The sequence below is a fragment of the Talpa occidentalis genome, unplaced genomic scaffold, assembly GCF_014898055.3.
Source record: "Talpa occidentalis isolate TD23 unplaced genomic scaffold, MPIMG_talOcc4v2.1 talOcc4.5, whole genome shotgun sequence".
NCBI classification, from domain to species: Eukaryota; Metazoa; Chordata; class Mammalia; order Eulipotyphla; family Talpidae; genus Talpa; species Talpa occidentalis.
Genome location: NW_023604861.1, coordinates 60,776,311 through 60,800,590, shown reverse-complemented (window position 1 = coordinate 60,800,590; position 24,280 = coordinate 60,776,311). Strand labels below are relative to the sequence as shown.

At 34.4% G+C, this 24,280-nt stretch overlaps 1 protein-coding gene across 2 annotated transcripts in view; it reads left to right on the top strand.

The window, feature by feature from the left end:
- Positions 1 to 24,280, top strand: part of RB1 (RB transcriptional corepressor 1) — a 146,424-nt gene that overhangs the window by 60,426 nt on the left and 61,718 nt on the right. For both annotated transcript variants that reach the window (XM_037527318.2, XM_054701160.1), the window contains exons 13-17: positions 452 to 568; positions 1,371 to 1,427; positions 1,511 to 1,542; positions 1,621 to 1,697; positions 2,628 to 2,824. In XM_037527318.2, coding sequence (XP_037383215.1) covers positions 452 to 568; positions 1,371 to 1,427; positions 1,511 to 1,542; positions 1,621 to 1,697; positions 2,628 to 2,824 — 480 coding nt within the window. The remainder of the gene's footprint in view (positions 1 to 451; positions 569 to 1,370; positions 1,428 to 1,510; positions 1,543 to 1,620; positions 1,698 to 2,627; positions 2,825 to 24,280) is intronic.

Genomic DNA, 24,280 nt, shown 5'->3' with positions numbered 1-24,280 from the left:
CTGTCATGTTTTTTCAAAAAGGTAGCTAAATTATTTAGGTAATTCTAACTCCGAAGTTTTAAATTAGGAAATGATACCAACATCACCTCTTTCATCATTTGCTTTTTTTTGGATAGTATACATCCCAGTGTAACTTTTGTTTGAAGATATTTTATGGATATTTAAGACTCTTAATTAATTAAAAGGCTAACAAAGCAAATGTTTTTCCTTAACCTAAAGGCAAGAAATTTAGATAAATTTTTTCAGTTGTGCTCTAGTGGTTTTTGGTCACAGACATCCAAAGCTGAAATTCTGTTTTGCTTATTTCCAATAGTTCTGCATACCTAGTTATTGTGGAAATGCTTCTGTAATACAAACAATTGATACTGTAATGTATACATTATAGAACAGAAAATGTTAATTATATTCAACAGTAACCTTCAACATTGATTTCTGTGTATCCTTCCTAAAGAACTGCACAGTGAATCCAAAAGAAAGTATCCTGCAAAGAGTAAAGGATATTGGATGCATCTTTAAAAAGAAATTTGCTGAAGCTGTGGGACAGGGTTGTGTGGAAATTGGATCTCAGGTAACTTGAGTTCATTTTGAATATTGCCACTATATAATAAATAATTTCACATCTAATACCTGTCCACATTATAGAAATACTATTTTAGTATTTGTCTAGTAGTAAAATGTGCTGGCAGATAAACTCTGTCCCAGTTGCCTGCGTATGTTACTATTTATGATAAACTTCATTGGAAAATATTTTTAAAATTGTAATCTGCTATACATCTTTCAGTGTAGTGAGATAATATTTTGATGTAAGCAGTCATATTTAATAGTTCAAAATGATGCAATATTTATAATTCGAAATGATGCAATATAGTTAGTATGTGATTGTGTGTTTATCTCTAAAATTTGTTTATTCTCTCAACTAATGGAAAAATAGGTGGGTAAAACTTTTTGCTATAAGATCAGTTAGGTCTAATTTTTTCTGTGTTGGTTTTATAGACAGATACTATCATCTTAATTTGGATAGCTATCTTGAAAATATATGTCCTAGGTCACAACAAAAATTACTAGGTATGTAAAGTGTTTAAAATAGTACCAGGTATATCCTGTGTGTATGTGTGTGCACATATAATGATGTATATTCATGTAGAATGAAGAAAAACCAGGTACCATACCTGCCCTCTTGATAATTTATTGGTAGTATTAAGCATCATTGATTAAATCTTGAGTTTTAGGCAAGATAGATTTTATAACCTCTTGGTAGCCATATTCCAAATAGGGTCTGAGATGTATGTAAAGAGGAAACATTCTAAAATGTAATAATTACTGTGATTTTATAAAATAGTGGGCTCTTATTTATTTTTCTTTGTTCTCAGCGATACAAACTTGGAGTGCGATTGTATTACCGAGTAATGGAATCCATGCTTAAATCAGTAAGTTACAAAGAATGTAATAGAAAAAACAGTTCAATGCTGAGATACAAAAATATCAGTTAAAATATTTTTATCTGTTTTAGGAAGAAGAACGATTATCCATTCAGAATTTTAGGTAATTTTTTTAGTTTTAGTAAAAATTTTTTTCTTTTTAAAACAGTAAATATTTCAGAATCATTTTTTTTTCCTTTAGCAAACTCCTGAATGACAACATCTTTCATATGTCTTTATTGGCGTGTGCTCTCGAGGTTGTAATGGCTACATATAGCAGTAAGTTAAACTTTAGTAAATAAACCTTTTATCCCAATTTCAAGTTAAAAATAGTTATCTAAGGCGTGATGTGTAGTTTGGGAGTGAGGGGGAAAAAGGTAAAGAAAAAATGCATATTTGATATCATTATATCCTGAAGAATGTAATTAGTCATCATCATAAGTCATTTTCAGATAAGAAGCTCATTATCTGAATTATTTCATGTCATATTAGGGATAGTGTTTCACTATTCTGTACTATACCAGATATAGGAATGATACCTATTGAAATCATTTCATAGACCTATGAGGTTGTAAAATGCCAGATATAGTATTAAGAAGCAGCCTCCACTGGTGTGGAAATGCTGCTATACATTTTATGGTAATGAGACCAAAAGTTGGAGCTAGAATCTACCAGATACACAGAACAGACATCTTTGATGGTCGTTTTTAAAAATATATTATTTTACACATGTATTTTTTGCAAATGTAAATATTTTTTAAAATTTTGTTTGCAAAAAAGAATGTATATAGGAATACAAATATAAAATTAATAAGAGAAACTTAAATTAGTAAACAAATTTAGAAATACACTTTTACAAGAGATATAATTTCCTAACTACTCAAATCAGCAATTATTAAAGACTCCTTCCCTCCCCCACCAAAATTAATGAGACAGTTAAAATGGATATACTTATGAATTGTCTCACTATAAGTTTAAGGTATTTACATCTTTAAAAAACTTCATAGAAGGTATGAACCCTGTGCACATAAGCACTCAAATAAATTTGGCATTTCCTAGCATTCTGTGGATTCCAGAAAGAAAAACTTTTGTTTAAGCTTTCTACTGTGTTATAATTTTTGGTTTGATAAAAACTTTCCAACCTAAAATTATGTAGTTCAAGGCTTAACATTTCATACATAAGTTACATATATTTTTTTTCATTTTTAGGAAGTACATCTCAGAATCTTGATACTGGAACAGATTTGTCCTTCCCATGGATTCTGAATGTACTTAATTTAAAAGCCTTTGATTTTTACAAAGTGATTGAAAGTTTTATCAAAGCAGAAGCCAACTTGACCAGAGAAATGATAAAACATTTAGAACGATGTGAACATCGAATCATGGAATCCCTTGCATGGCTCTCAGTAAGTAACGAGATAAAATAACATCTGCATAGTGATTTATTTAGGAATAGGTTTTCATAAAGCAAGGTGCTTTGAAACAGAATTCTTTAAAGTATTTGGATAATTTATTTAAAATACTGGTGTCATGTTTGAAATTTTAAGTGCTCATCTTAAATTTTAACAAAATAATTAAAAATTTTGAGATTATGCTACTTTGATGAATTAAAGGTATACTTTTTTAGTTCAATAAAGTTAGATTTTTTGGCCCCATTGTTGAAAATAGTCTCAAAATCTATATAATTGTTCATTTGTAGTTATTTTTTATAACATTATAAGGGAATAAATCACATTCTCTAATCCTCTCTTACAGCGTATAAGCTATTGATAAGATTTTTTTTTTAAGGAAAGGTGACATTCCTTATGTAGTAATACTAAAATATTTGGAGTTCATTCATTATTATCTCTAAACCTGCATAGTTGGGTCATACTTTGTGAATCATCAGGTATATAGATTAATGTAAACTTGATTTCTTTTGAAACTTTTTCTTGCTAAGCATTTATCTTTTACTGTCGGGTTTCCGGAAAATTTATGATGTATTTTTTCTGTTTTCTAAGCAAAAATGTGTCATGACTTTCCCAACAACCTGATATATAATAAAATATAGAACTGGCAATTTAAAAAAAAAATCAAGACTTTAATTATATTAGACTTTAATTAGATTAGTGGTTAAGAGATAAGTTATTTCTTGGTGTTTTATTGTACTGCCATATAGACAGTATTGAATAGAAAAAGACATAAATAAGGGAAATTGGTAGTAATATGTTGCAATGCAATAATTGAAGATAGTAACTCCTTTATACAAGGAGCTTCCACCTTAATAAAAAAAGGAGTGGTTAGGAGAAAATTCTCAAAATGTAGGGGAGTATCAAAAAATCAATAAATAGATAAGAAAACAAGTAGAGAATACTTTTCAGAGGCTGATGTGATCACTTCTAAAAAATTGAAATTAAGATATTACTATATCATCAGAAAATGACTATTCTCATTTCCTTTATAGAATTAATTTTATTATTGTATATTTATTGATTGGGTAACACTGGTTGCAATACTATGTATGATTCAGAGGTATAGATTCATATCTCTTCATATGTGTCTTATAACACCACATCCACCACCAAGACACCCTTAATTCTGTGCCATAGACCATTGTCTTCTCTCCTCCCATCTTTGCTCCCCTCCACTCTACTCTCTGGTACCTTCAGTTCTACAGTTAGATTTCTTGTTTTTGTTTAGTTTTGTCTCTTTGTTTTGTTTCTCTATATTCCATACCTGAGTTAAATCATCCAGTATTTGTCTCTTAGAGAATTAATTTATTTCCACTATCATAACATCTGCTTTATGCTTTGCATTGGGATAAACCTTGTAAGGATAGGAAAAGGCAAGGGCTTTGAATTTTGTGTAAGAAATAGTAGAAATTTACTGTTTAAAAAATGCTGTGTTCAGATCTGTTTAATTCAGTTACAGGCACTGTATAGGATTCTTTCTTTTTAAAGATTTATTTATTTATGCACACAAGAACTGGGATATAGGCCAGAGGTGTGGGGGGTGAGAGGATTCACCAGAGACAGAGTGGGGAACAGAACAGGTAGACTGACTGAAATATACTGCTGAGGGGAGCAGTGGGCGAGACAGGAGCAGACTGCTGCTCCATGTGGGTAGCTCCCTGACTGGGGGATCGAACTCGTGCTGCAGTGGCTGCTGATAGCTTCATAGTACTGAGACTTAATCCCTTGTACCACCAGGGAGGCCTGGTTATTTTTGAGTACTCTTAGAAAAAGTGACATGTCCAATGTCTGGAAAAGGACATAATTTATTAACAATATGGTATTGTGAAGATATAAACTTGTGAAATTAAATTCTAAAGTGTGCTGTATCTAAGGAATAAAATTACAATAGATAATTTTTGTTTATATTCTTAATGTTTGAATTTTTGCAAAATTAATACATACTACTTCTTTAATTGTAAAGTGAATAGAGTTGTAGTGGGTAACTGTGAAGATAAGCTGTGCCATAAAAATAAAATACTGCAATTTTTCACATGAAAATAACTGGCATTTTAGAGAAGGGGACATTATAGAGATATATCTGAGTTTTCACAGACTTTTAAGTTGTTTTATTTTGAAGTATAATATATATAGAAAAGTGTGTATCACAAGTGATAGTTTGATGAATTTTTACAAATTGAGCTACATGCATGTTAACAATACCTTCATCAAGAATCAAAGCAAACTTATATAGTTTTTTTAATTCTATATCATAGTAAGAATTTCTCATTAAATTGCAGATTGATAGGAAAATATCAATAACACAGTGTTGTTCACCTAGGGAAACATCAAATGGGTACTACTTGATGTTAGTAACCCCCTCATAATTTAATGAAAGAAAGAGGATCATCACAGTTTTGATTGTGGGGACAGGATTCAGCACCTTTAGCCCTGACAATCTTGAGATATAATAAATCAACATAAAGAAGGAAAAGGCATACCAATGTTTCTTTTGATCCTAGAGAGATTAAAGGCAGTATGAGTGTAAAATGCTAAACAATCTATTGAAAAATGTAAAATCTTATTCTCTAGAAATTTGATTAAAGGTGACTAGAAATGAATCATATTTAAGGGTTAAGTGACTTGATGTTTCAGCATCTTAAATCTGTTAAGCAGTTTGTTTGTTTTTTAATATTTATTTTCTATTTATACAATAGCTGGAGTACAGGCCAGAGGCGCGTGAGGGTGACAGGATTCACCACAGAGTGGGAGCAGAACAGGCAGACAGAAAGCACTGCTGAGGGGAGTAGTGGGCACGACAGGAGAGGTCTGCTGCGCCATGTGGGAATCTCCCTGGCTGGCCGGGAATCGAACCCTCGCTGCAGAGGCTGCAGGACAGCCTTACAGTGCTGCGCTCAACCCACTGTGCCACCATAGAGGCCCTGTTAAGCAGTTTTTAATGCCCACAGATAATGAAGTGAGATTTGGATGTCTTAGTTTTAAGATGTTAAAAATTTATCAGAGGGCCTCCCCTGGTGGGGCAGCGGTTGAGCGCTGGGCTGTGAAGCTGCCCGCAGCCTCTGCAGTGCCGGTTTCATCCCTGGCTGCCGGCGAGGGTCCCACATGGCACCAGACCTCTCCTGTCACCAGCTGCTCCCCTCAGCAGTGTGTTTTGTCCGTCTGCCTGTTTTGCTCCCCGCTCTGGCTCTGGTGAATTCTCTCACCCTCCCGCACTGCTGACTATACCTAGTGCATGTGTAAATAAATAAATAAATCTTTAAAAAAAATTATTGGATATTTTTCAATAAAATCTTTATTGCCAAGGTGCACCAATCTCTCCAAGTGATCTTTCTTTCCTAGGCTAATGGACTCTTCCTATTGATCTCCCCACATCTCTAGATACCTTAGGACTCTTTTCTTACAGCACCCACAGCATTTTTATAATGCAAGTCTTTTCATGCTAATGTCTCAGATACAAACCTTCTCTAGGGGACAAATGCTTCTGGTAATATTGGCGGAAGATCCTGCCTCTATGTGACTCCCTGCAAAAAAGACAGCTATAAAATCTATACCTAATGCTAAAAGCAACTGTCTGAAATCTCTGGACAGGAAGAGCAGACAAACTATAGTTAAGGAGAGTAAGGTTGCTGTGAGCTTCAGGAGAGAATGCTTTTAGCCTGGGGCTATGTAATATTCAGGGAAGTATAATAGGGTATAATATAATAGGGTATAATAGCATTGGGAAGATTGCTAACTATATTGCTCATACTCTGCATCATTGAGATATAACACACTCAAAGCAGCTTAATGAAAGACGATCTGAATGAGGCTAGAGCTACTGTCTGATAAACAGTTCACAGTTCATGTTCAACAAAGATAAATGCCTTTGTCAAAAGAAAACAGAACCATGCTCACTTGAGAAAAATAACTGAACTTAGAATCTTTACAACCTAACATTTATGATGTTCAGGATTCTAAAATTGCCTGTCACACAGAGGAGGTCAAGGTAATCAAGTGCATGTTTTCCAAATGAGAACTTTAGGTCAACTATTTGATGCTTGAAAGACTCTCTTTAAGAAACTTGGTCTCATGGCATGCAGACCTCTCCTGCCTCCCGCTGCTCCCCTCAGCAGTGTACGGTCCTTCTGCCTGCTCTGCTTCCCGCTCTGGCTCTGGTGAATTCTCTCACCCTCCCGCGCTTCTGACTGTACCCAGTGCATGTGTAAACAAAAAAACAAACAAACAAATAAATAAATAAAACATGCCTCTATAAAAAAAAAAAAGAAAAAGAAAAAAAAAGTTTAAGAAACTTGGTCTCCCGCTACTGTTAAGTATAACAGTGGAAGTCCTACCTAGAGCAGTCAAGCATGAGAAAGCTATAAAAGAAATCAAATTGGGAAAGAAGTAAGACTATCACTATTTGCAGATATCATTATAATTAACATAGAAATAGCTAAGGACTCCACTAAAAGAAAAAAAATACAAATAATATATCAGTACAGTAAAGTAGCAGGTTAGAAAATCATTGTACAGGAGGGGGCGGAGCAACATGGCGGCGAGGAGACGCTGCGAGTAAGATCTCCCATTAAAAAAAGTTAATAGGGAGGAAAAGCGGCAGGTCCCAGTGAGAACTGGGACACGGAAGATAAACGGGTGACGCCAGCGAACTGCCCGAAGAAGAAACTGGCCATAAAAGAGGACCAGAAGGGAGGGAAGCGCAGAACCCTGCTCCCCTCCCCCGCCCACAGAGGCGGCACTCTCCGACTGGCAGAGAGGAGGAAACAACAAACCAAAACGACCCACAAGAACAAACGACGCAGCAAGCGGGACCGGGAGTGGAAAGGAACTATTGCAGCCACCACACCCCGTGAACGGGAGCTGAGGCGAACACTGCAGGATCCGCCGCGGCGGTGAGCGAACGGCTCCAGGCGCCATTAGAGAAGAACAAAGACCCCGGGAGACGCGCACACAGCCCGGGCTGCCGGGTGGGGGGAGGCGAAAAACAGCCCCCCAAGGACAATAGGAGAGATCTCTGGCGCCACCTAGCGACCAGGAAAAAAAAAGTCACTAACACCCTATAAAACAGGACATTTTTTAAGACTGCTTGAAAAGGGCAGAAGGTTTCTGGAGGACCCAGTGGCCAGCCGGGAAGTTATTCCACGCCAGGCCCCTTCCGACCAGCAGTCTGAGCCCACAGAGGGAGCAGGCACCCACGTCCGGGGCAGACCGGGTGCGCAGAAGAGTGTGCCTGAAACCGGAGGCGCAGGGACTGCATCCCACTTCGCCATTTGAGAACAGGGACATTTCTTCAGTAAAAACTGCCTAAAACCAGCAGAAAGCTCCCCAGAAGACAGAGATGGCTCCTGGAAGAGCCAGAGGGGAGCGGAGAAGTTCACCCAAGATGTCAGTCAGTCCGAGCAACACAGTGTCCCAACGCATACGACAAATTAGAAAACAGACAGTAGGGAGTAGAAGAACCACACGCAACCTAAAAACTCCTCAGGAAAGAAGCACACCACAAAAAGAAAACCACTCCCCAGATTGCAACGACAGCAACTTGGAAGAACTTCTGAGCCTTCCAGAAAGAGAATTTAAAATTGCCATGATTAAAAAAGTGATAGATCAGAAGAAGGAAATTGAGTCCCTAAAGAGGGAAGTAAGAGAAATGCAGGAGATCAAAGAATTAATGGAGGAACTAAAGAACTCTGGGAAAAGCAATGAAAGCAGAATAGATGAAATGGAAGAACGAATAAGTAATCTTGAAGACACAGAAATAAAAAGAACCAAACAGAAAAGGAAAGAGAAGTACGAAGGAAAAAGAATGAAGAAAGACTTCGGGAACTATCTGACTCCATGAGGAAAGGAAATATAAGAGTTATAGGAATTCCAGAAGGAGAGGAGAGAGATGTAGGAACAGAGAAAATATTCATGGATATAATTGAAGAGAACTTCCCAAATGAGAAGAAGGAGCTGAAAATTGATATACAAGAAGCAAGAAGAACACCAAACTTCCACGACGAAAGGAAAAACACAGCAAGACACATAATAGTAAAGCTCCCAAGAATCCAGGACAAGGAAAAAATAATGAAGCTGACAAGAGGGAAGAAACAGATAACATTCAAAGGAAAACCAATCAGGCTGACATCAGACTTCTCTGAAGAAACACTACGGGCAAGGAGAGAGTGGAGGGACATAGTCAACAGACTCCAAGAAAACAGATGCCAACCAAGAATACTCTATCCCGCAAAGCTCTCTTTCCTCCATGAAGAAAGAATATGGACCTTCCCAGACAAAGAGAAACTCCGGAATTTCATTGCGACTAAACCCCCACTCCAAAAAATACTACAAGGAATCCTAAAGCCAGAACCTCAGAGGGACGAATAACAACGAAAGAAGAGCAAAAAAAAAAAAAAAGTTATTAAAGAATAAATAAATAAAATCAAAGGAAGACAAACATAATGGCAAATACAGATGCTAACATATCAATATTAACTCTAAATGTAAATGGACTAAACTCTTCAATAAAAAGACACAGAGTTGCAGCCTGGATTAAGAAACAAAACCCAACCTTTTGCTGTCTCCAGGAAACACATTTAGCTACAAAAGATAAAAATAGGCTCAAAGTCAAAGGATGGAAAACAATCCTACAAGCAAATGGGCCAAAAAAGAAAGCAGGAACAGCTATACTTATATCAGATAAAACAGACTTCAAACTCAAAAAAATAAAAAGAGACCCCAATGGTCACTACATTATGATTAAGGGGACAATACTTCAAGAAGAAATAACACTCATTAACATATACTCACCAAACGAAAGAGCACCAAAATATATCAGACAACTGTTGTCCTCTCTGAAAACAGACATCAGAGAAAACACATATGTAGTGGGAGACTTCAACACACCACTATCAACAATGGATAGATCAACAAGACAAAAAATAAGTAAAGAAACTAAAGCTCTAAATAAGGACCTAGAGCATTTGGGCTTAACAGACATCTATAGAACACTAAACCCAAAAAAAATGGAGTACACATTTTTCTCAAGCGCACATGGATCATTCTCCAGGATCGATCACATACTGGGGCACAAGACAAACATCAACAGATACACCAAGATTGAAATCATACCAACCATCTTTCTGACCACGAAGGCATCAAACTAGAAATAAATCATAAAAGAAGGCAAGGAACTATCCTACCTCATGGAGATTAAAAGCCACACTACTGGAAGACCACTGGACTAACGAGGAGATCAAAGAAGAAATTAAAAAATTCTTTGAATTGAATGACAAGGAGGACACCAATATCCTAAATGTATGGGATGCAGCAAAAGCAGTAATAAGAGGAAAATATATAGCAATAGAAGCTCACATCAAAAAACAAGAAAGAACTCAAAGAAACAACCTAATCTCGAAGCTCAAAGATCTAGAAAAAGAACAACAAAAAAACCCCAGAACCAGTAGAAGAAAAGAAATAATAAAAACCAAAGCAGAAATAAATGAAATTGAAACTAAAAAAACAATCCAAAAGATCAATGAAACCAAGAGCTGGTTCTTTTGAAAAAATAAATAAAATAGACAAACCCCTAGCCAGGCTCACAAAGGAAAAAAGGGAGAAAGCACAAATACACAGAATCATAAATGAAAGAGGAGAAATCACAACGGACACAGCAGAAATCAAAAGAATAATCAGTAACTACTATGAACAGTTATATGGAAACAAGTTCAACAATCTAGAGGAGATGGACAAATTCCTACAACTCTACAATCACCCAAAGCTAGATAAAGAAGAAATAGAACACCTAAACAGACCAATTACAAGCAGCGAAATTGAAATGGTAATTAAAAACCTCCCCAAAAACAAAAGCCCAGGACCTGATGGATTTACAAATGAATTCTACCAAACATTCAGAGACGAATTAGTGCCTATCCTTCACAAACTCTTCCAAAAAATGAGAAGGAAGGACAATACCAAACACGTTCTATGAAGCCAATATTACACTAATACCAAAACCGAATAAGGACAACACAAAAAAGAAAACTATAGGCCAATCTCCCTAATGAACACTGATGCAAAAATCCTCAATAAAATTTTAGCTATCAGAATCCAACAATGTATCCATAAGATAATTCACCACGACCAAGTTGGATTCATTCCAGGGGCACAAGGATGGTTTAACATCCGAAAATCAATCAACGTTATCCAACACATCAACAAAAAGAATATAAAAACCATATGATAATATCAATAGATGCTGAGAAAGCTTTCGACAAAGTGCAACACCCATTCATGATAAAAGCCCTTGAAATTCTTGGGATACAAGGAACATACCTCAACATCATAAAGGCCATCTATGACAAGCCAACAGCCAGTATCATTCTCAATGGTGAAAGCTGAAAGCAATTCCATTAAGATCTGGAACAAGACAAGGATGTCCACTCTCACCACTGCTTTTCAATATAATACTGGAAGTCCTAGCCAGAGCAATAAGACAAGAGAAAGACATCCAAGGAATCCAAATAGGAAAAGAAGAAGTCAAACTATCACTATTTGCAGATGATATGATAATATACATAGAGAACCCCAAAATCTCCACAGAAAAACTAATTCAACTCATCAATCAATTCAGTAAAGTGGCAGGATACAAAATCAACACGCAAAAGTCAGTAGCCTTCCTATACACAAACAATAAATCTGAAGAAGAGAAATCAAAAAAACCACCCCTTTTATTATCGAAACAAAAAAAATCAAATATTTGGGAATAAATCTAACAAAAGAGGTAAAGGACCTATACAAAGAAAACTATAAAACACTGTTAAAAGAAATAGAAGAAGACACAAAGAAATGGAAAGACATCCCCTGCTCATGGATTGAAGAATAAACATTATTAAAATGGCCATCCTACAAAAGCAATATACAGATTCAATGCTATTCCAATCAAAATCTCAATGGCATTCTTCAAAGAAATAGAACAATTATTGATGAAATTCATATGGAATCACCAAAAACCCCGAATAGCCAAAGCTCTACTGAAAAAAAGGAAGGAAATGGAGGCATCACACTCCCAGACTTCAAACTATACTACAAAGCCATAATCATCAAAACTGCATGGTATTGGAACAAGAACAGACATACAGACCAATGGAATCGAATAGAAAATCCAGAAATAAACCCACAGATTTATGGTCAACTAATCTTTGACAAAGGAGCAAAGACTATGCATTGGAGCAAAGAAAGTTTGTTCAATAAATGGTGCTGGGAAAACTGGGTCGCTACATGCAAAAGAATGAAGCTTGACCACTACCTCACACCATACACAAAAATCAACTCAAAATGGATTAAAGAACTAGACATAAGACCTGAAACCATAAAATACATAGAAGGAAATATAGGCGAAACACTACGGGATTTGCACATCAAAGACATCTTTACAGACACATCACCCAAAGCAGTGATAGTGAAGACAAAGATAAACAGCTGGGACTACATCAAATTAAAGAGCTTCTGCACAGCAAAAGAGACAATAACAAAAACAAAGAGAAACCCCACCAACTGGGAGAACATTTTTGCACCCAACACTAATGATAAAGGACTGATCACAAAAATCTGCAAAGAGCTGATGAGACTCAGCAACAACAAAGAAAATAATCCAGTCAAAAAATGGGCAGAAGAGCTAAAAAGAAACTTCTCTGAAGAGGAAATGCAAATGGCCAACAGACATATGAAAAAAATGTTCAACATCACTTGTCATCAGGGAAATGCAAATCAAAACTACCATGAGATACCATCTCACACCAGTGAGAATGGCACATATTAAAAAAACTAGCAACAACAAATGTTGGCGAGGATGTGGAGAAAAAGGAACTCTTGTGCACTGTTGGTGGGAGTGCAAACTGGTCCAACCACTATGGAGAGCTGTGTGGAGATTTCTGGACCTACTAAACATAGAGCTTCCATATGATCCAGCAATTCCACTCCTAGGTATTTACCCAAAGGACACAGAAACATCAATTCCAAAGAGCACCTGCATTCCTATGTTTATAGCAGCACTGTTTACAATAGCTAAGCTTTGGAAACAACCCAAATGCCCAAAAATAGATGACTGGATCAAGAAGATGTGGTACATATATACCATGGAATATTACTCAGCATTCAAAAAAGATAAACACATGCAATTTGCAGCAACATGGATGGCACTGGAAGGGATCATGCTCAGCGAAATAAGCCAAAAGAAAAAGAAAATACCGGATGGTCTCACTCATAGCAGGAATCTAGAAAACTTAAATAAGGGACCAGGAAAATGAATATAAGAAAGTGAAAATCAAAATCAACAAAAACTATGAACAGAGACACTTTTGGGGGGTGGCGGGCGGGAGGGGAAGGATTGGGGTCAGAATGGGGCGTTTGCAATTGTATGGGGGAATATAAAAATAAAATTTAATATTTGGAAAAAAAAAAAAAATAAATAAATAAATATGGACCTTGAAAAAAAACAAAAAAAAAAAAAAAAAAAAAAAAAAGAAAATCATTGTACAAAAATCAGTTGTGTTCCTATATGCAAAAATGAACTAGAAGAGAAAGAAGTCAAGTAAACAATCCAATTTACATTAAAAAGAATAAAATGCCTAGGAGTAAACTTAACAAAAGAGGTGAAATACTTGTACAAGGAATATTATAAGACATTGTTAAAAGAAATAGAAGAAATGAAAAGAAATATCCTACTCATAGATTAGAAGAATTAGCATTGTTAAAATTGCCATCTTACCCAAAGCAATATACAGATTCAGTACAATTCCTATCAAAATTTCAGTAGCATTCTTCAAAGAAATGAAACAAACATTTCTGAAATTTATATGGAACCACCAAAGACCCCTAACAGCCAAAATAAATCCTGACCAAAAAAAGTATGAATGGAGGTATTACTCTCCCAAACTTCAAACTATACTATAAAGCTATAGTAATTAAAACAATATAGTATTGAAATAAAGCAGACACACAGATGAATGAAATAAAATTAAGAGACCAGAAATAAACCCTCACGTCAAAAATTAATATATGATCAAGGAGATAAGAGTATACACTGGAGCTAGGAAAGCCTCTTCAGTAAGTGGTTTGGGGAAGCCACATGTGGAATAATAAAACAAGTCACACAACACATACCAAAATTAACTTAAAATGTATAAGAGATTTAGATGTAAGACCTGAAGTCATAAGATACACATGACACTGGCCTCAGTGATGTATTTAGAAACTGGACTACTACTGCAAGGGAAACAAAAGCAAATCTCAACAAACAGGACTACATCAAACTAAACAAAAGCTTTTGCACAGCAAAATTCACACTACTGAGAGGGAGAAAATATATCACAAATCTGAACTAGGAGCTAATATCTAAGATCCGAACTAATACACTTCAACAAAAAGAAAACAAACCCAATCAAACAATGGACAAAACTAGACATTTCTCCAAAGAGCACATACAAGTGGCCAATAGGTACATGAAAAAATGTTCATCATTGCTTATCAAGGAAATGCAAATCAAAACCACAGTGAGATACTATCTTACACCTATGAGAATGGCCCATATTAAAAAAAAAAAAAAAAAACTCAAAACAATGAATGTTGGCTGAGGTATGGAGAAAAGGAAATCTTTATATACTGTTGGTGGAATATAGACTGATATAGCCCGTTTTAAAAGTGATATGGAGATTTCACAAAATATTAAAAATAGATAAAACTTATGATCCAGCAATTGTGCTTCTTGGTATTTATGCGAAGAATGCAAAAATACTAATTCAAAGACTTTTATGCTCTCCTATGTTGATTGCATCACTATTTTCAATAGTTATGTTATGGACAAAACCTAAATGTCAAGGATGGATGAAGAGACTAAGAAGATGTGGTATATATCCACAATGGAATACTGCTCAGCTCTAAAAAAAAAAGACAATATAAACTCTTGCTATTGTGACAACATGAATGTAACTGGAGGCGAAATAATCCAGAAGGAGAATGACAAGTACTGGGTGGTTTTGCTCATGTTGGGCATAGAGAAACAAAGGGTCAGAAAAAAATCAGACCAAAACAAACCTTAGAAATCTGACAAAACTGTGGCTACCAGAAGAGGAGAGGGGAGAATAGAGACCAAAGAGGGGAGAAGGCACAAATGACTATGGTAGAGGACTGTGGGTGTCTTGGAGATGGGTGTGGTGTGGTAAGACATCTGAAGAGGTGAGATCCTGTATTTCCTTATCATATTCAGTGTTTTAAACCAATGTTACTTTAGTAAAAATAATATTAAAAAAATAGAAAATTTGTCTCCTTTTAATGTCAGCCATTCAAAGTATGTTCTATGATTCATTTGTGGTCTCTGAAACCATTTTAGAGACTCTGTAAGACAAAATTTATTTTCATATTACTCTTAAGATACTACCTTTACATTTACACAGATGATACAAAATTATTAGTACCTTTGCCCATATAAAAACAATAGCACCAAACTAATAGTCATTGTATTTTTTTTACTACCATGAACTCTCAAATACAAAACAAAACACGTCAGTTTCATTTATGTCATTGATGAAGCAGTAAGGAGTATTAATTTTATTAAGTCTCGAGTACATTTTATTAATTTTATTTTCAAGTGCATCTTGAAAATAGTGCAAAATAAATGTTGCTAATGATAAATTTTGAGTTTTTAAGTGAAAGAATTTTAACTTTGTATTCACTGTAAGCAACACAGCTTCCCGGTACTTCAAAGACTTTTCTGATGAAATTGGTGATTTCGTAAATTTTATATTTTTGATATTGTGTAAGATTTATCAACATATGTAAGTTATACATAGTTTAATGAATCAGTGTTTACATATGACCAATGCCTCATGTTATAAAATCATAAATGGCTAAACAAAAAAGAAAAAGAAAAGGAAAAAAATCATACATGGCTAAGAAATAATGCTCAGAGTTACACACCAGTGGATTTTAAGGTGTTAGAATATGAAAAAAATTATTTCTGTTCATTTGCATTGATTCTAATTCCACACTGCAGCTCACTTTAAGAAACTGCCATTTGTTGAGTTTTAACATTATCAACAGTAATATAATAAAATACTTCTTAATACTTCTTTTTCCAACTGCCTATTGTATGAGGCCACATTTTCTTGTATTTCACCCAGATACCATATTTCAACAAAGAAAATGTAGAAGCAGTTATGAGAACTTAATCTTAAAAAACCAGATATTGAGCTCTGTAAGATTATAAAACAGTGCCACTGTTATCATTAGTTTTTTATTTTGGAAAATCTGGTTCTTTTTCCATAAACATGTTGTTTATGTTAACATGATGAGTTTAATTTGATTGTTTAAAAATCACATTATCATTAAAGTAATAATTAATTACTAATACACTAAATACTGATAAATATAATCCCAATGAACAAAATCTTTTGGTCCTCAATCCTTTTAAGAATGTAAAAGGGTATGAGTACAAAATGCTTGAGAATGCCTGCTTTGTATTATCTTCATTCAGACTTGTCTTTTTACTGTCAGTCACATAACCATTTTGTTTCTGTGATCCCTGAGTCATTTTCACTGTGTAGGCTCTACTTGAAATGCTGTCCCTTGCTTTTTTTTTTAACCAAATTTTCAGGTCAACTAATACACTTTGCATTTCTGGACTATCCTAGTCTAGCCTCATTCTCCTCTCCTTTGCAGTCTTACAGTATTTCTATCTATACCAGTTACTAATCATTTATAAACTTTATATTTTAGTACACGTACATGTTTCATGTTAAGTGATTTAATGCACCTAGAGTAGAACAGTATCTGGCATTGTATTATAAAATATGGCAATTATATAAGTGGGAGTGAAGAACAGAGAACAGTAAATTAATGATGACATCTATGTAAATGTCAGTCATTAAAATATGATAACTAGGATTGGATGCATTTGCTTGGGAAGTTTATTCTGCTTGATTGTATTGAAATTAAAGTGATTATATATCATTCAACTAGCGATGTCTGTATCTGTAGCTTAGGAAAGATATGTGGACTAGGAATATGAATCTGAGAACTGCTAGCACATATATAACAAAAATCACTACCATTTGTTGACAGTTTATTTTGTGATTAGTACTTTTCTTACTAATCATAATATTATAATTTCTTAATACTACCAGTACATAGTAGTAGTATTCTAGATGTGGAAGTTAATTCATACAGAAGCTTAGTAACTTGCCCTGTATCACACAAGCTGAACGATAGAGTTGTGGCTTGAAAACATGCGTCTCTGACTCCAAAGCTGTTAATCTGTATGTTTTAATAAGTAAGTAAAATTTGAGTAATGGATAAGATTACCTAAGATGAAAATGTTATATAAGAGAAGGCAGCTAAAGATAGACTCCTGAGGAGTTCCATTTAAGGGATAAATAGAAAAGAGAAGCCTCCAAAGACATTGAAATGAAGCAGCCAGAGAGTATAAAAGGAAAACCAGAAGTGGTGTTTTAAAGAGACAGTAAGTGCAAGCAATCTGAGGTCTTAGGAGCAGAGTAAGAACTGAAAAGGGTGCATTAGTTTCAATAACACACCAATCACTAGTGATGACAGCAAGGACTGTTCAAAGAAGTGGTAGGGCCAGGAATAGAACACAGTGGGATTTGGATGAGAAATTTTAAAAAGGGAGGCTGATTGTACATGGTTTTTACCAATCTTGTCTGTAAAGGAAAGTAAAAATATGTAACTGAGATAGTGAGATGGAGGGAAGATTATTTTTTAAGATAGTAAAAGTAGGATTAAATGTTGATAAAAATGAGACATTAGGAGTGTTCTCTATTACTGATGACACATAAATGACTCAATGATACAACCATATATTACAACATTTTCCACTCTGGCTGTTAGAAATCAGAACTTTCCCTGGCCTTGTGTCAGCTCCTGGAATGGTTCTACTTCATCCAGTGGTTCTTTCCCCAGCTGTGGGTAGTTTTCTCACATGCATGTATTGATTGATATACATCTGAAAATTTGAGAGCAACCTTCCTCAGACTCCTGGAGCTGTTTCTTTGTAACATGCTCCTTTTTCTGTAATTCTGTCCTCTCTGGTATTCTTTCTGGCTAATTTTACCTCCCTTGGCTTCCTTAAATTCTCAACTCGTAGTTCTTCAGCCAGGGAGAACACAGGGGGTTCTACTTCAGTTTCTCCCTCCTGCAATGTAGCCTTAAAAATTTCTTCAGGCAGTGAACTGAAGCAATGGTAAGGTTTACCATTTGTTTTCTTTCAGAGATTATTGTTCTAAGCTGAACTGTGTTCGTTATCAAAAAATTGCTTCCTTTTGTTGCTCAATTTTGTAGGTGTTTAAGACAAATTTGGCTTCTGTTCCCTTATGCAGAGTATTTAGTGAATGATAATTTGTAAACATATATACTTACAAATATTTAGGGTATCATTTCTGTTTGCCTATATTAAATGCATTATATCTTCTGAAACTCTTTTGGGGTGTACTCGCTATATAGAAAGCAAGGAAATATTAGTAACAATTTCCTTGTAGTAAATTTTAATAAGTACAAGAACGTTAAGTTTCCTTTAGGTGACTTATCTTTAGAACTGCCTTACTTAGTTGGATTCTGTCATACTATTTTTCTGTAGTTACGAAACATTGGCAAACTTATTTATTCAGTTATACAATGTTGGGCCAAAGCACTTTTACATAAGAAAAGATTAAAAATATTTTTTTTCTAAATTTTAAACAAAGGCCTATTTTATATATCAGTACAGTTGTAATGAATAGCAGCTATTTTTAGAGTCCTGACTTGGTGACAAACTTAAAAACAAATTTTTAAGCTTCTTTGGTTCCTTTGAAACAGCAAACGTGACAGGAAGTGAACACAAAAGGGAGAAAAGTCTGTGGCTCTGAAAAAACCGAAAAAGGATATCTGTTGTATATTTATATGGTGGATCATTAACCTCTGGTACACTTTGCCCAAAGGTTTTAGTATTTACCATTAACATTGTTTATTTTAAAGCCAGTTACTGAGAACTATGTCTCAGGAAGGTGAGTGAATTCTAAGGTAATGATTAAGCCATATTTAACTCTTTTTTTCCCCAAATATGGGCAAGTACAATGAAGTAATGATGCCATATATATTTACACAGTAGGCTTGCTACCATAATGAAAAATGTTTAATGTTGGATTTTAAAAGATTCTCATGAGTTATTTAAAGCAACCATGTGTTTTTTGTTTTGACGGCAAGTGGAAATTTTTATCTTAATTTTAAAAAATATGATTCTTTCTGGAAATGTAGTGAAGGCTTTAACCTTTTACACTTTGTCCCAGTTTCTTTCTTTTAACTCCCACAGCTAATTAGTAGCTATAGGAGACTTGACTTCACAATTCAAAATTGAATGCTTTCTTGTCTTGCTGAACAGAGTATATAAGGTAATTTTACTTTTGATTTTTTGAGGCAGGGATATCATCATGAACATTACTGTATTTTTCGTGGGCTAGACTCACCATTTGCTGCTGGGAAATATTTTTCTCCCTATCTTGTATCTTAATTTTTCTACTTTTCCAGTCCCCTTCCTAAGAGTTGTTATTTCAAGTTCTGCCAGTCCACAGCTCCTCCTATCTCTAACTTACTTTCCAAGGCTAATGAAATCAATATGAACGGTTGTAAATGCCCTTTATTCTTTTGTGCACAACTATATTGACAAAGTTCTTTTCTTAAAGGTTATGAGTTATTTTCCTTTAGTGCTTTTCAGATTTTAATGTCCATTCATAGAAGCTGTTCACACTATTTTCATTGTTACTATACCATGCAGTCAAGCATATGGCTCAATATAAAAGGCAGGAGGACAAATAATTAATTTTATTCTAATTGAAAAATTATATATATAATTATGATACAGCATTGTAAATATATATGTTTATCTTTTGCAACAAGGTAAGTGTTTTGCCTAGGAGCTAATTAATAATAGAAAAGGGAGAAAGCACCTTTTATTGGTCAGATCCTTCGTGCATTTGTGCAGTTCATTATCACTGTTCACCTAATTTATTCCTAAGGAGAAAAGATTAAAAGGAGGCTTCACAAAAAGAGCAAACTGTATTTTAGACAGTACTAGTGTGCATATGTTTCATAGTACAACTTTTAGAAATGAAATTTTAATAAAATATGTTTTTAGAATCTATAATAATTTCAGTTTGATGAATTAGGGCTTTGGAGGAAACTTTAGGGAGGTTGAAGGGAGGTATAAGAATGAAGTGAAATTGCAAACATTGTTTAAAAATGAACAATGATGTAAAATATATATAAATTTAAAAAATGAAGTGAAATGAAAGGCTAGATCTGTTTTCATAGACTGAAATATTAGAACTGAGTTTTTCCTCAGTTTTTAATAAAAGATTTCAGGTATGCCTAAAGTCTTCTACAAGAACAGAAAAATATAAAAATAAAGATGGGAAAGTCAAAGAAGCAATTTTTGGCAGTCACCTTTTTCTTATTAGTGAAGTAATCTAGAGAGAATTAAAATGTATAAATATGCAGAAAATCACACAATTAATGATAGTAATTTAATTCAAATGAATAATTATCCACTGAAATGTGAATAGATGATTTCTGAAAAAGTTCCAAGAATATAAGTACAGTTTAATAAAATAACACTATTTTCATAATTGTTAAGGCTGAATATTTTTATGTAGTGCTTCATATGTAAAAAAACTAACAAAAAAAGAAACTGAAATAACTGTTATAAATTAATGCTAGTCTTCTCCTGTATTAAATGCTTAATAAATAAAGCAAGCCTGAGCTCTTCATTCAAATCTGTTTATGTTATTAAACATAAAATCCTTTCCATGTCTAATCCTTTGTTCAGATGCCTTCTCGTCTTGAACTCCAAGATTCAACTTCAGCCTATTCTTTTCTCTGTGCATTTCTTTCCTTTTATCTTTAGAATACTCTGACACACATGAGAAATTGCTAGAGTTCATAGCAAAGACGTATTCATGACTTGTCTATTCATGTCTCCCTTTCTCCAGTTCCATTGTCCATACTCTATATTCCTCTTGTTCACAAATTGGCATAAGTGACTAAAGAAATTCAGGAATGTTAAAAAAAAAAATCCAGCAACTTAATGATGTCCCTTAAGTAGCTCATAGAAACTTCTTTAGGATGCAGTGCTTGTAAGAAACTTATCACTGACTTACTTCTTTGGAATCGTTCAGGTCATCATATAAACCTACAGCAAAGTGATCCTCACTTATGTGTGACATTTCAGTATAATAATCATTATAGATAATATTTTTGCATATATTACAGGTACTATTAAAGGTGTTAAAATGTATCAACTCATTCGTTTTATACAATTCTGTGAAATAGATAACTGTAATGATCACCATTTCACAGATGAAGAAACTGAGGCATAAAGAAACTGAGAATGTTTACTTTGTCCATAAAACTAAATTGATGGCATTGCCAAAATTTTAACTCAGGTTCTCTGGTCCCAGAGACTATGATCTTAACCCCCAAGTTGCCTCTAGGTGTAATATTAGTCTGCTGTTTGGCATATGCACTGTTGTGATTAGTTTCTTTATTCATGTATTATCTGTTTGTATCTTTCTTTATGAGTGTCCCTGTGCTGTGGCAGAAGGAGCCTGGGCTTTGTAGTCACCAGATCTCATTTAATCCTCATAGAAGGTAAACATTGTTACCCCTATTTCACAGAGTAGGAAAACTAAATTTTGTAGACTATCTTGTAAGTTGTTTTGGTGTGATTCTGAGCAGTATTTCTGTATCCCAGGTTTTCTTTTCTTTTTTTTTTAATTTAAAGATTTATTTTTATTTATACAAGAGCTGGGGTACAGTCCAGAGTTGCGGGAGGGTGAGAGGATTCACCAAAGATAGAGCAGGGAGCAGAACAGGCAGACAGACCGAAAGCATTGCTGAGGAGAGCAGCAGACGAGACAGGAAAAGTCTGCCTCGCCATGTGGGATTCTCCCTGAGCAGAACAGGCAGACAGACTGAAAGCACTGCTGAGGGGAGCAGCGGACGAGACAGGACAGGTCTGCCTCGCCATGTGGGATTCTCCCCCTGGCCGGCCGGGAATTGAACCGGTGCTGCGGAGGCTGCCTCACAGTGACAGCTTCACAGTGCTGCGCTTAACCCGCTGCACCACGGGGGAGGCCTGGTTTTCTTTTTTTTTTTTTGAGTATAATTTTTTTCGAGATAACTAACATCACATTATATTTGCTGCAGGTATACACTGAAGCTATTGAATATTTTGCATTACAAATGGTGACTACAATAAGCTTAGTTAAGAGCCATCACCACACATATGTTACAGTTTTCTTGTGATGAGAATTCTTAAGATCTACTCTCTTAACTTTCAACTATATAATACAGTACTATTAACTATGGCCACCACACTGTACATTGCATTCATGACTTAACTTTTGTACTTTTGACCGCCTTCACCCATTTCACCCACCCAAACCCCTTCCTTGGGAAGCCACCAGTTTATTTTCTGTATTTATGAATACAGATTTTGTTTTTTAGATTCTATAGTTAAGTGAATGCATATGGTATTAGCTTTTCTTTCTTTTTTTTTAACTTAAAAAAGTATCATTGTTTTACATCCTTGTTTCTTCTTTATAAAATAAAGATAATGCATACCTTTTAGAATTGCTGAGGAACAAATGAACATCTATGAGAATAGTAAAATTTTAGAGACATCTCAATTATTTTTAGTTTCCTTCATGATACAGTGATTTCTTAAGAACGAAGAACTGAGAAAACAGTTAAATAATATTGGATCTGTTTATCCTGGCTTGCTCTAATTATGTAAAACTTTTCTCATCTCCAGAGACGCCCCCCACCCCCCTCACCCAACCATTTCCCTTCTCAAAATGGAAGAGATTCAAGGGGGAAAAAAGTGTCACTGAATACTAGGATTGTTAAATAGTGTTCACTATTACACTGCAATTGGAATTCATTATTTGCTTTAGTTATAAATCTTATCAGTAATTACCCTGAGGGCAATGTTAGTTCATCATTCAAGTACAAACAAGAAGCAGTTGGAGAAGAATAACTTGGAAATATCCTCTGTACTTAACACATGGGAATGGAAGCAATAGTAGTCTGTACAAGAGGGTCTTCTGTTTTGTTAGCAAATTACTTGAATATAGTCTTAGAATTTTTGGTCTCTAAATTTGTAGTTATTTCTAGTCTAATTGTTATAGTGAGGAAGCCTTCAGAATCTATTTGTGCAAGAAACAGAAAATAAAAGTATCTTATTTTGTAGCCATTTTAATGTTTCTGAGTTTCTGACAACATAAGAGGTTATTACCACTTAATAAGATTAGTACAATTTTGGTACCACTATGGGATAAGTATTCTTAAATTATCTAAATTCAATTACCTTAACATCTACGTTTTCTAAATATTTATGGTATGCTTTTAAAACTCTGAAGTGTCACAACTTTGTTTCAAAATACAGCTTAGTGTATTTTGTGTAGTTTTATTAATGTACTTATTGGTCCTTAATATTTTCTACCTTTGTCAGAAAAAGCCAAATGTCAAAAGTATTTTTGGTGTTTTCCTGTAAGTCTTAGATTTAGAACATGATAAGGAAATATAGAAGAGGAAACAGCTATATTTGTTTCATCTCTTTAAAAAAAAAAACTTATTCTTGCTGCATTTAAGTGTTTCTTGCCTCCATTAACTATAACAATTTTTCTTTAAGATTTTTATCATACTCTTTAAGAATTCTTTAAAGACTAACATAGACCTGTCTTATGATCTTTTATTAAACTCCTTCTTGGAGTTTACTGTCTGGTTCATTTTTATCTTTATTTATAAAAAAATAAGATTTATATTCTTATTAATATCTTTTCACTGTACTTAACCCTTTCACTATTTTAAGCATTACTTAATGTGTAAATGAAAAACTTACAGACAATTGAATTGTCTTAAATATAATTTTCTTATAGTTTTATCATTTTGATTTTTTCTTTTAAACATTAAAATGAGAAAGGTGAAGTAAAATGATTTTTCCTTTACTACTAATAATAGAAATGAACAGAGGATTTCCTAATTTAATACTTAAATATAAGCATTCTCAAAAATATAAACTTTTGCATTATCTTTGTAATAGGACACTTTGCAATATTGGACATTTAATTCTGTGTATTTTTACATCAGAATCTAACTCACTTATGAGCAGGGCCTCCTGATGATACACTTTTCCACCATTCAGTTTCAAATGAAGAAAAATGACCTGAATGGATGGAGACGGGTAAAAATGCCATGATAATGTACAAGCATATCCTTGCCATTTGTAATTATTTCTCCAGGAACAACGCTATAATCTCTTGTAGGCATACTATTTATACATGTCCTTTTCTATTTTTTAATTCATGTCCATATTTTTTCTTTCTCTTAAGT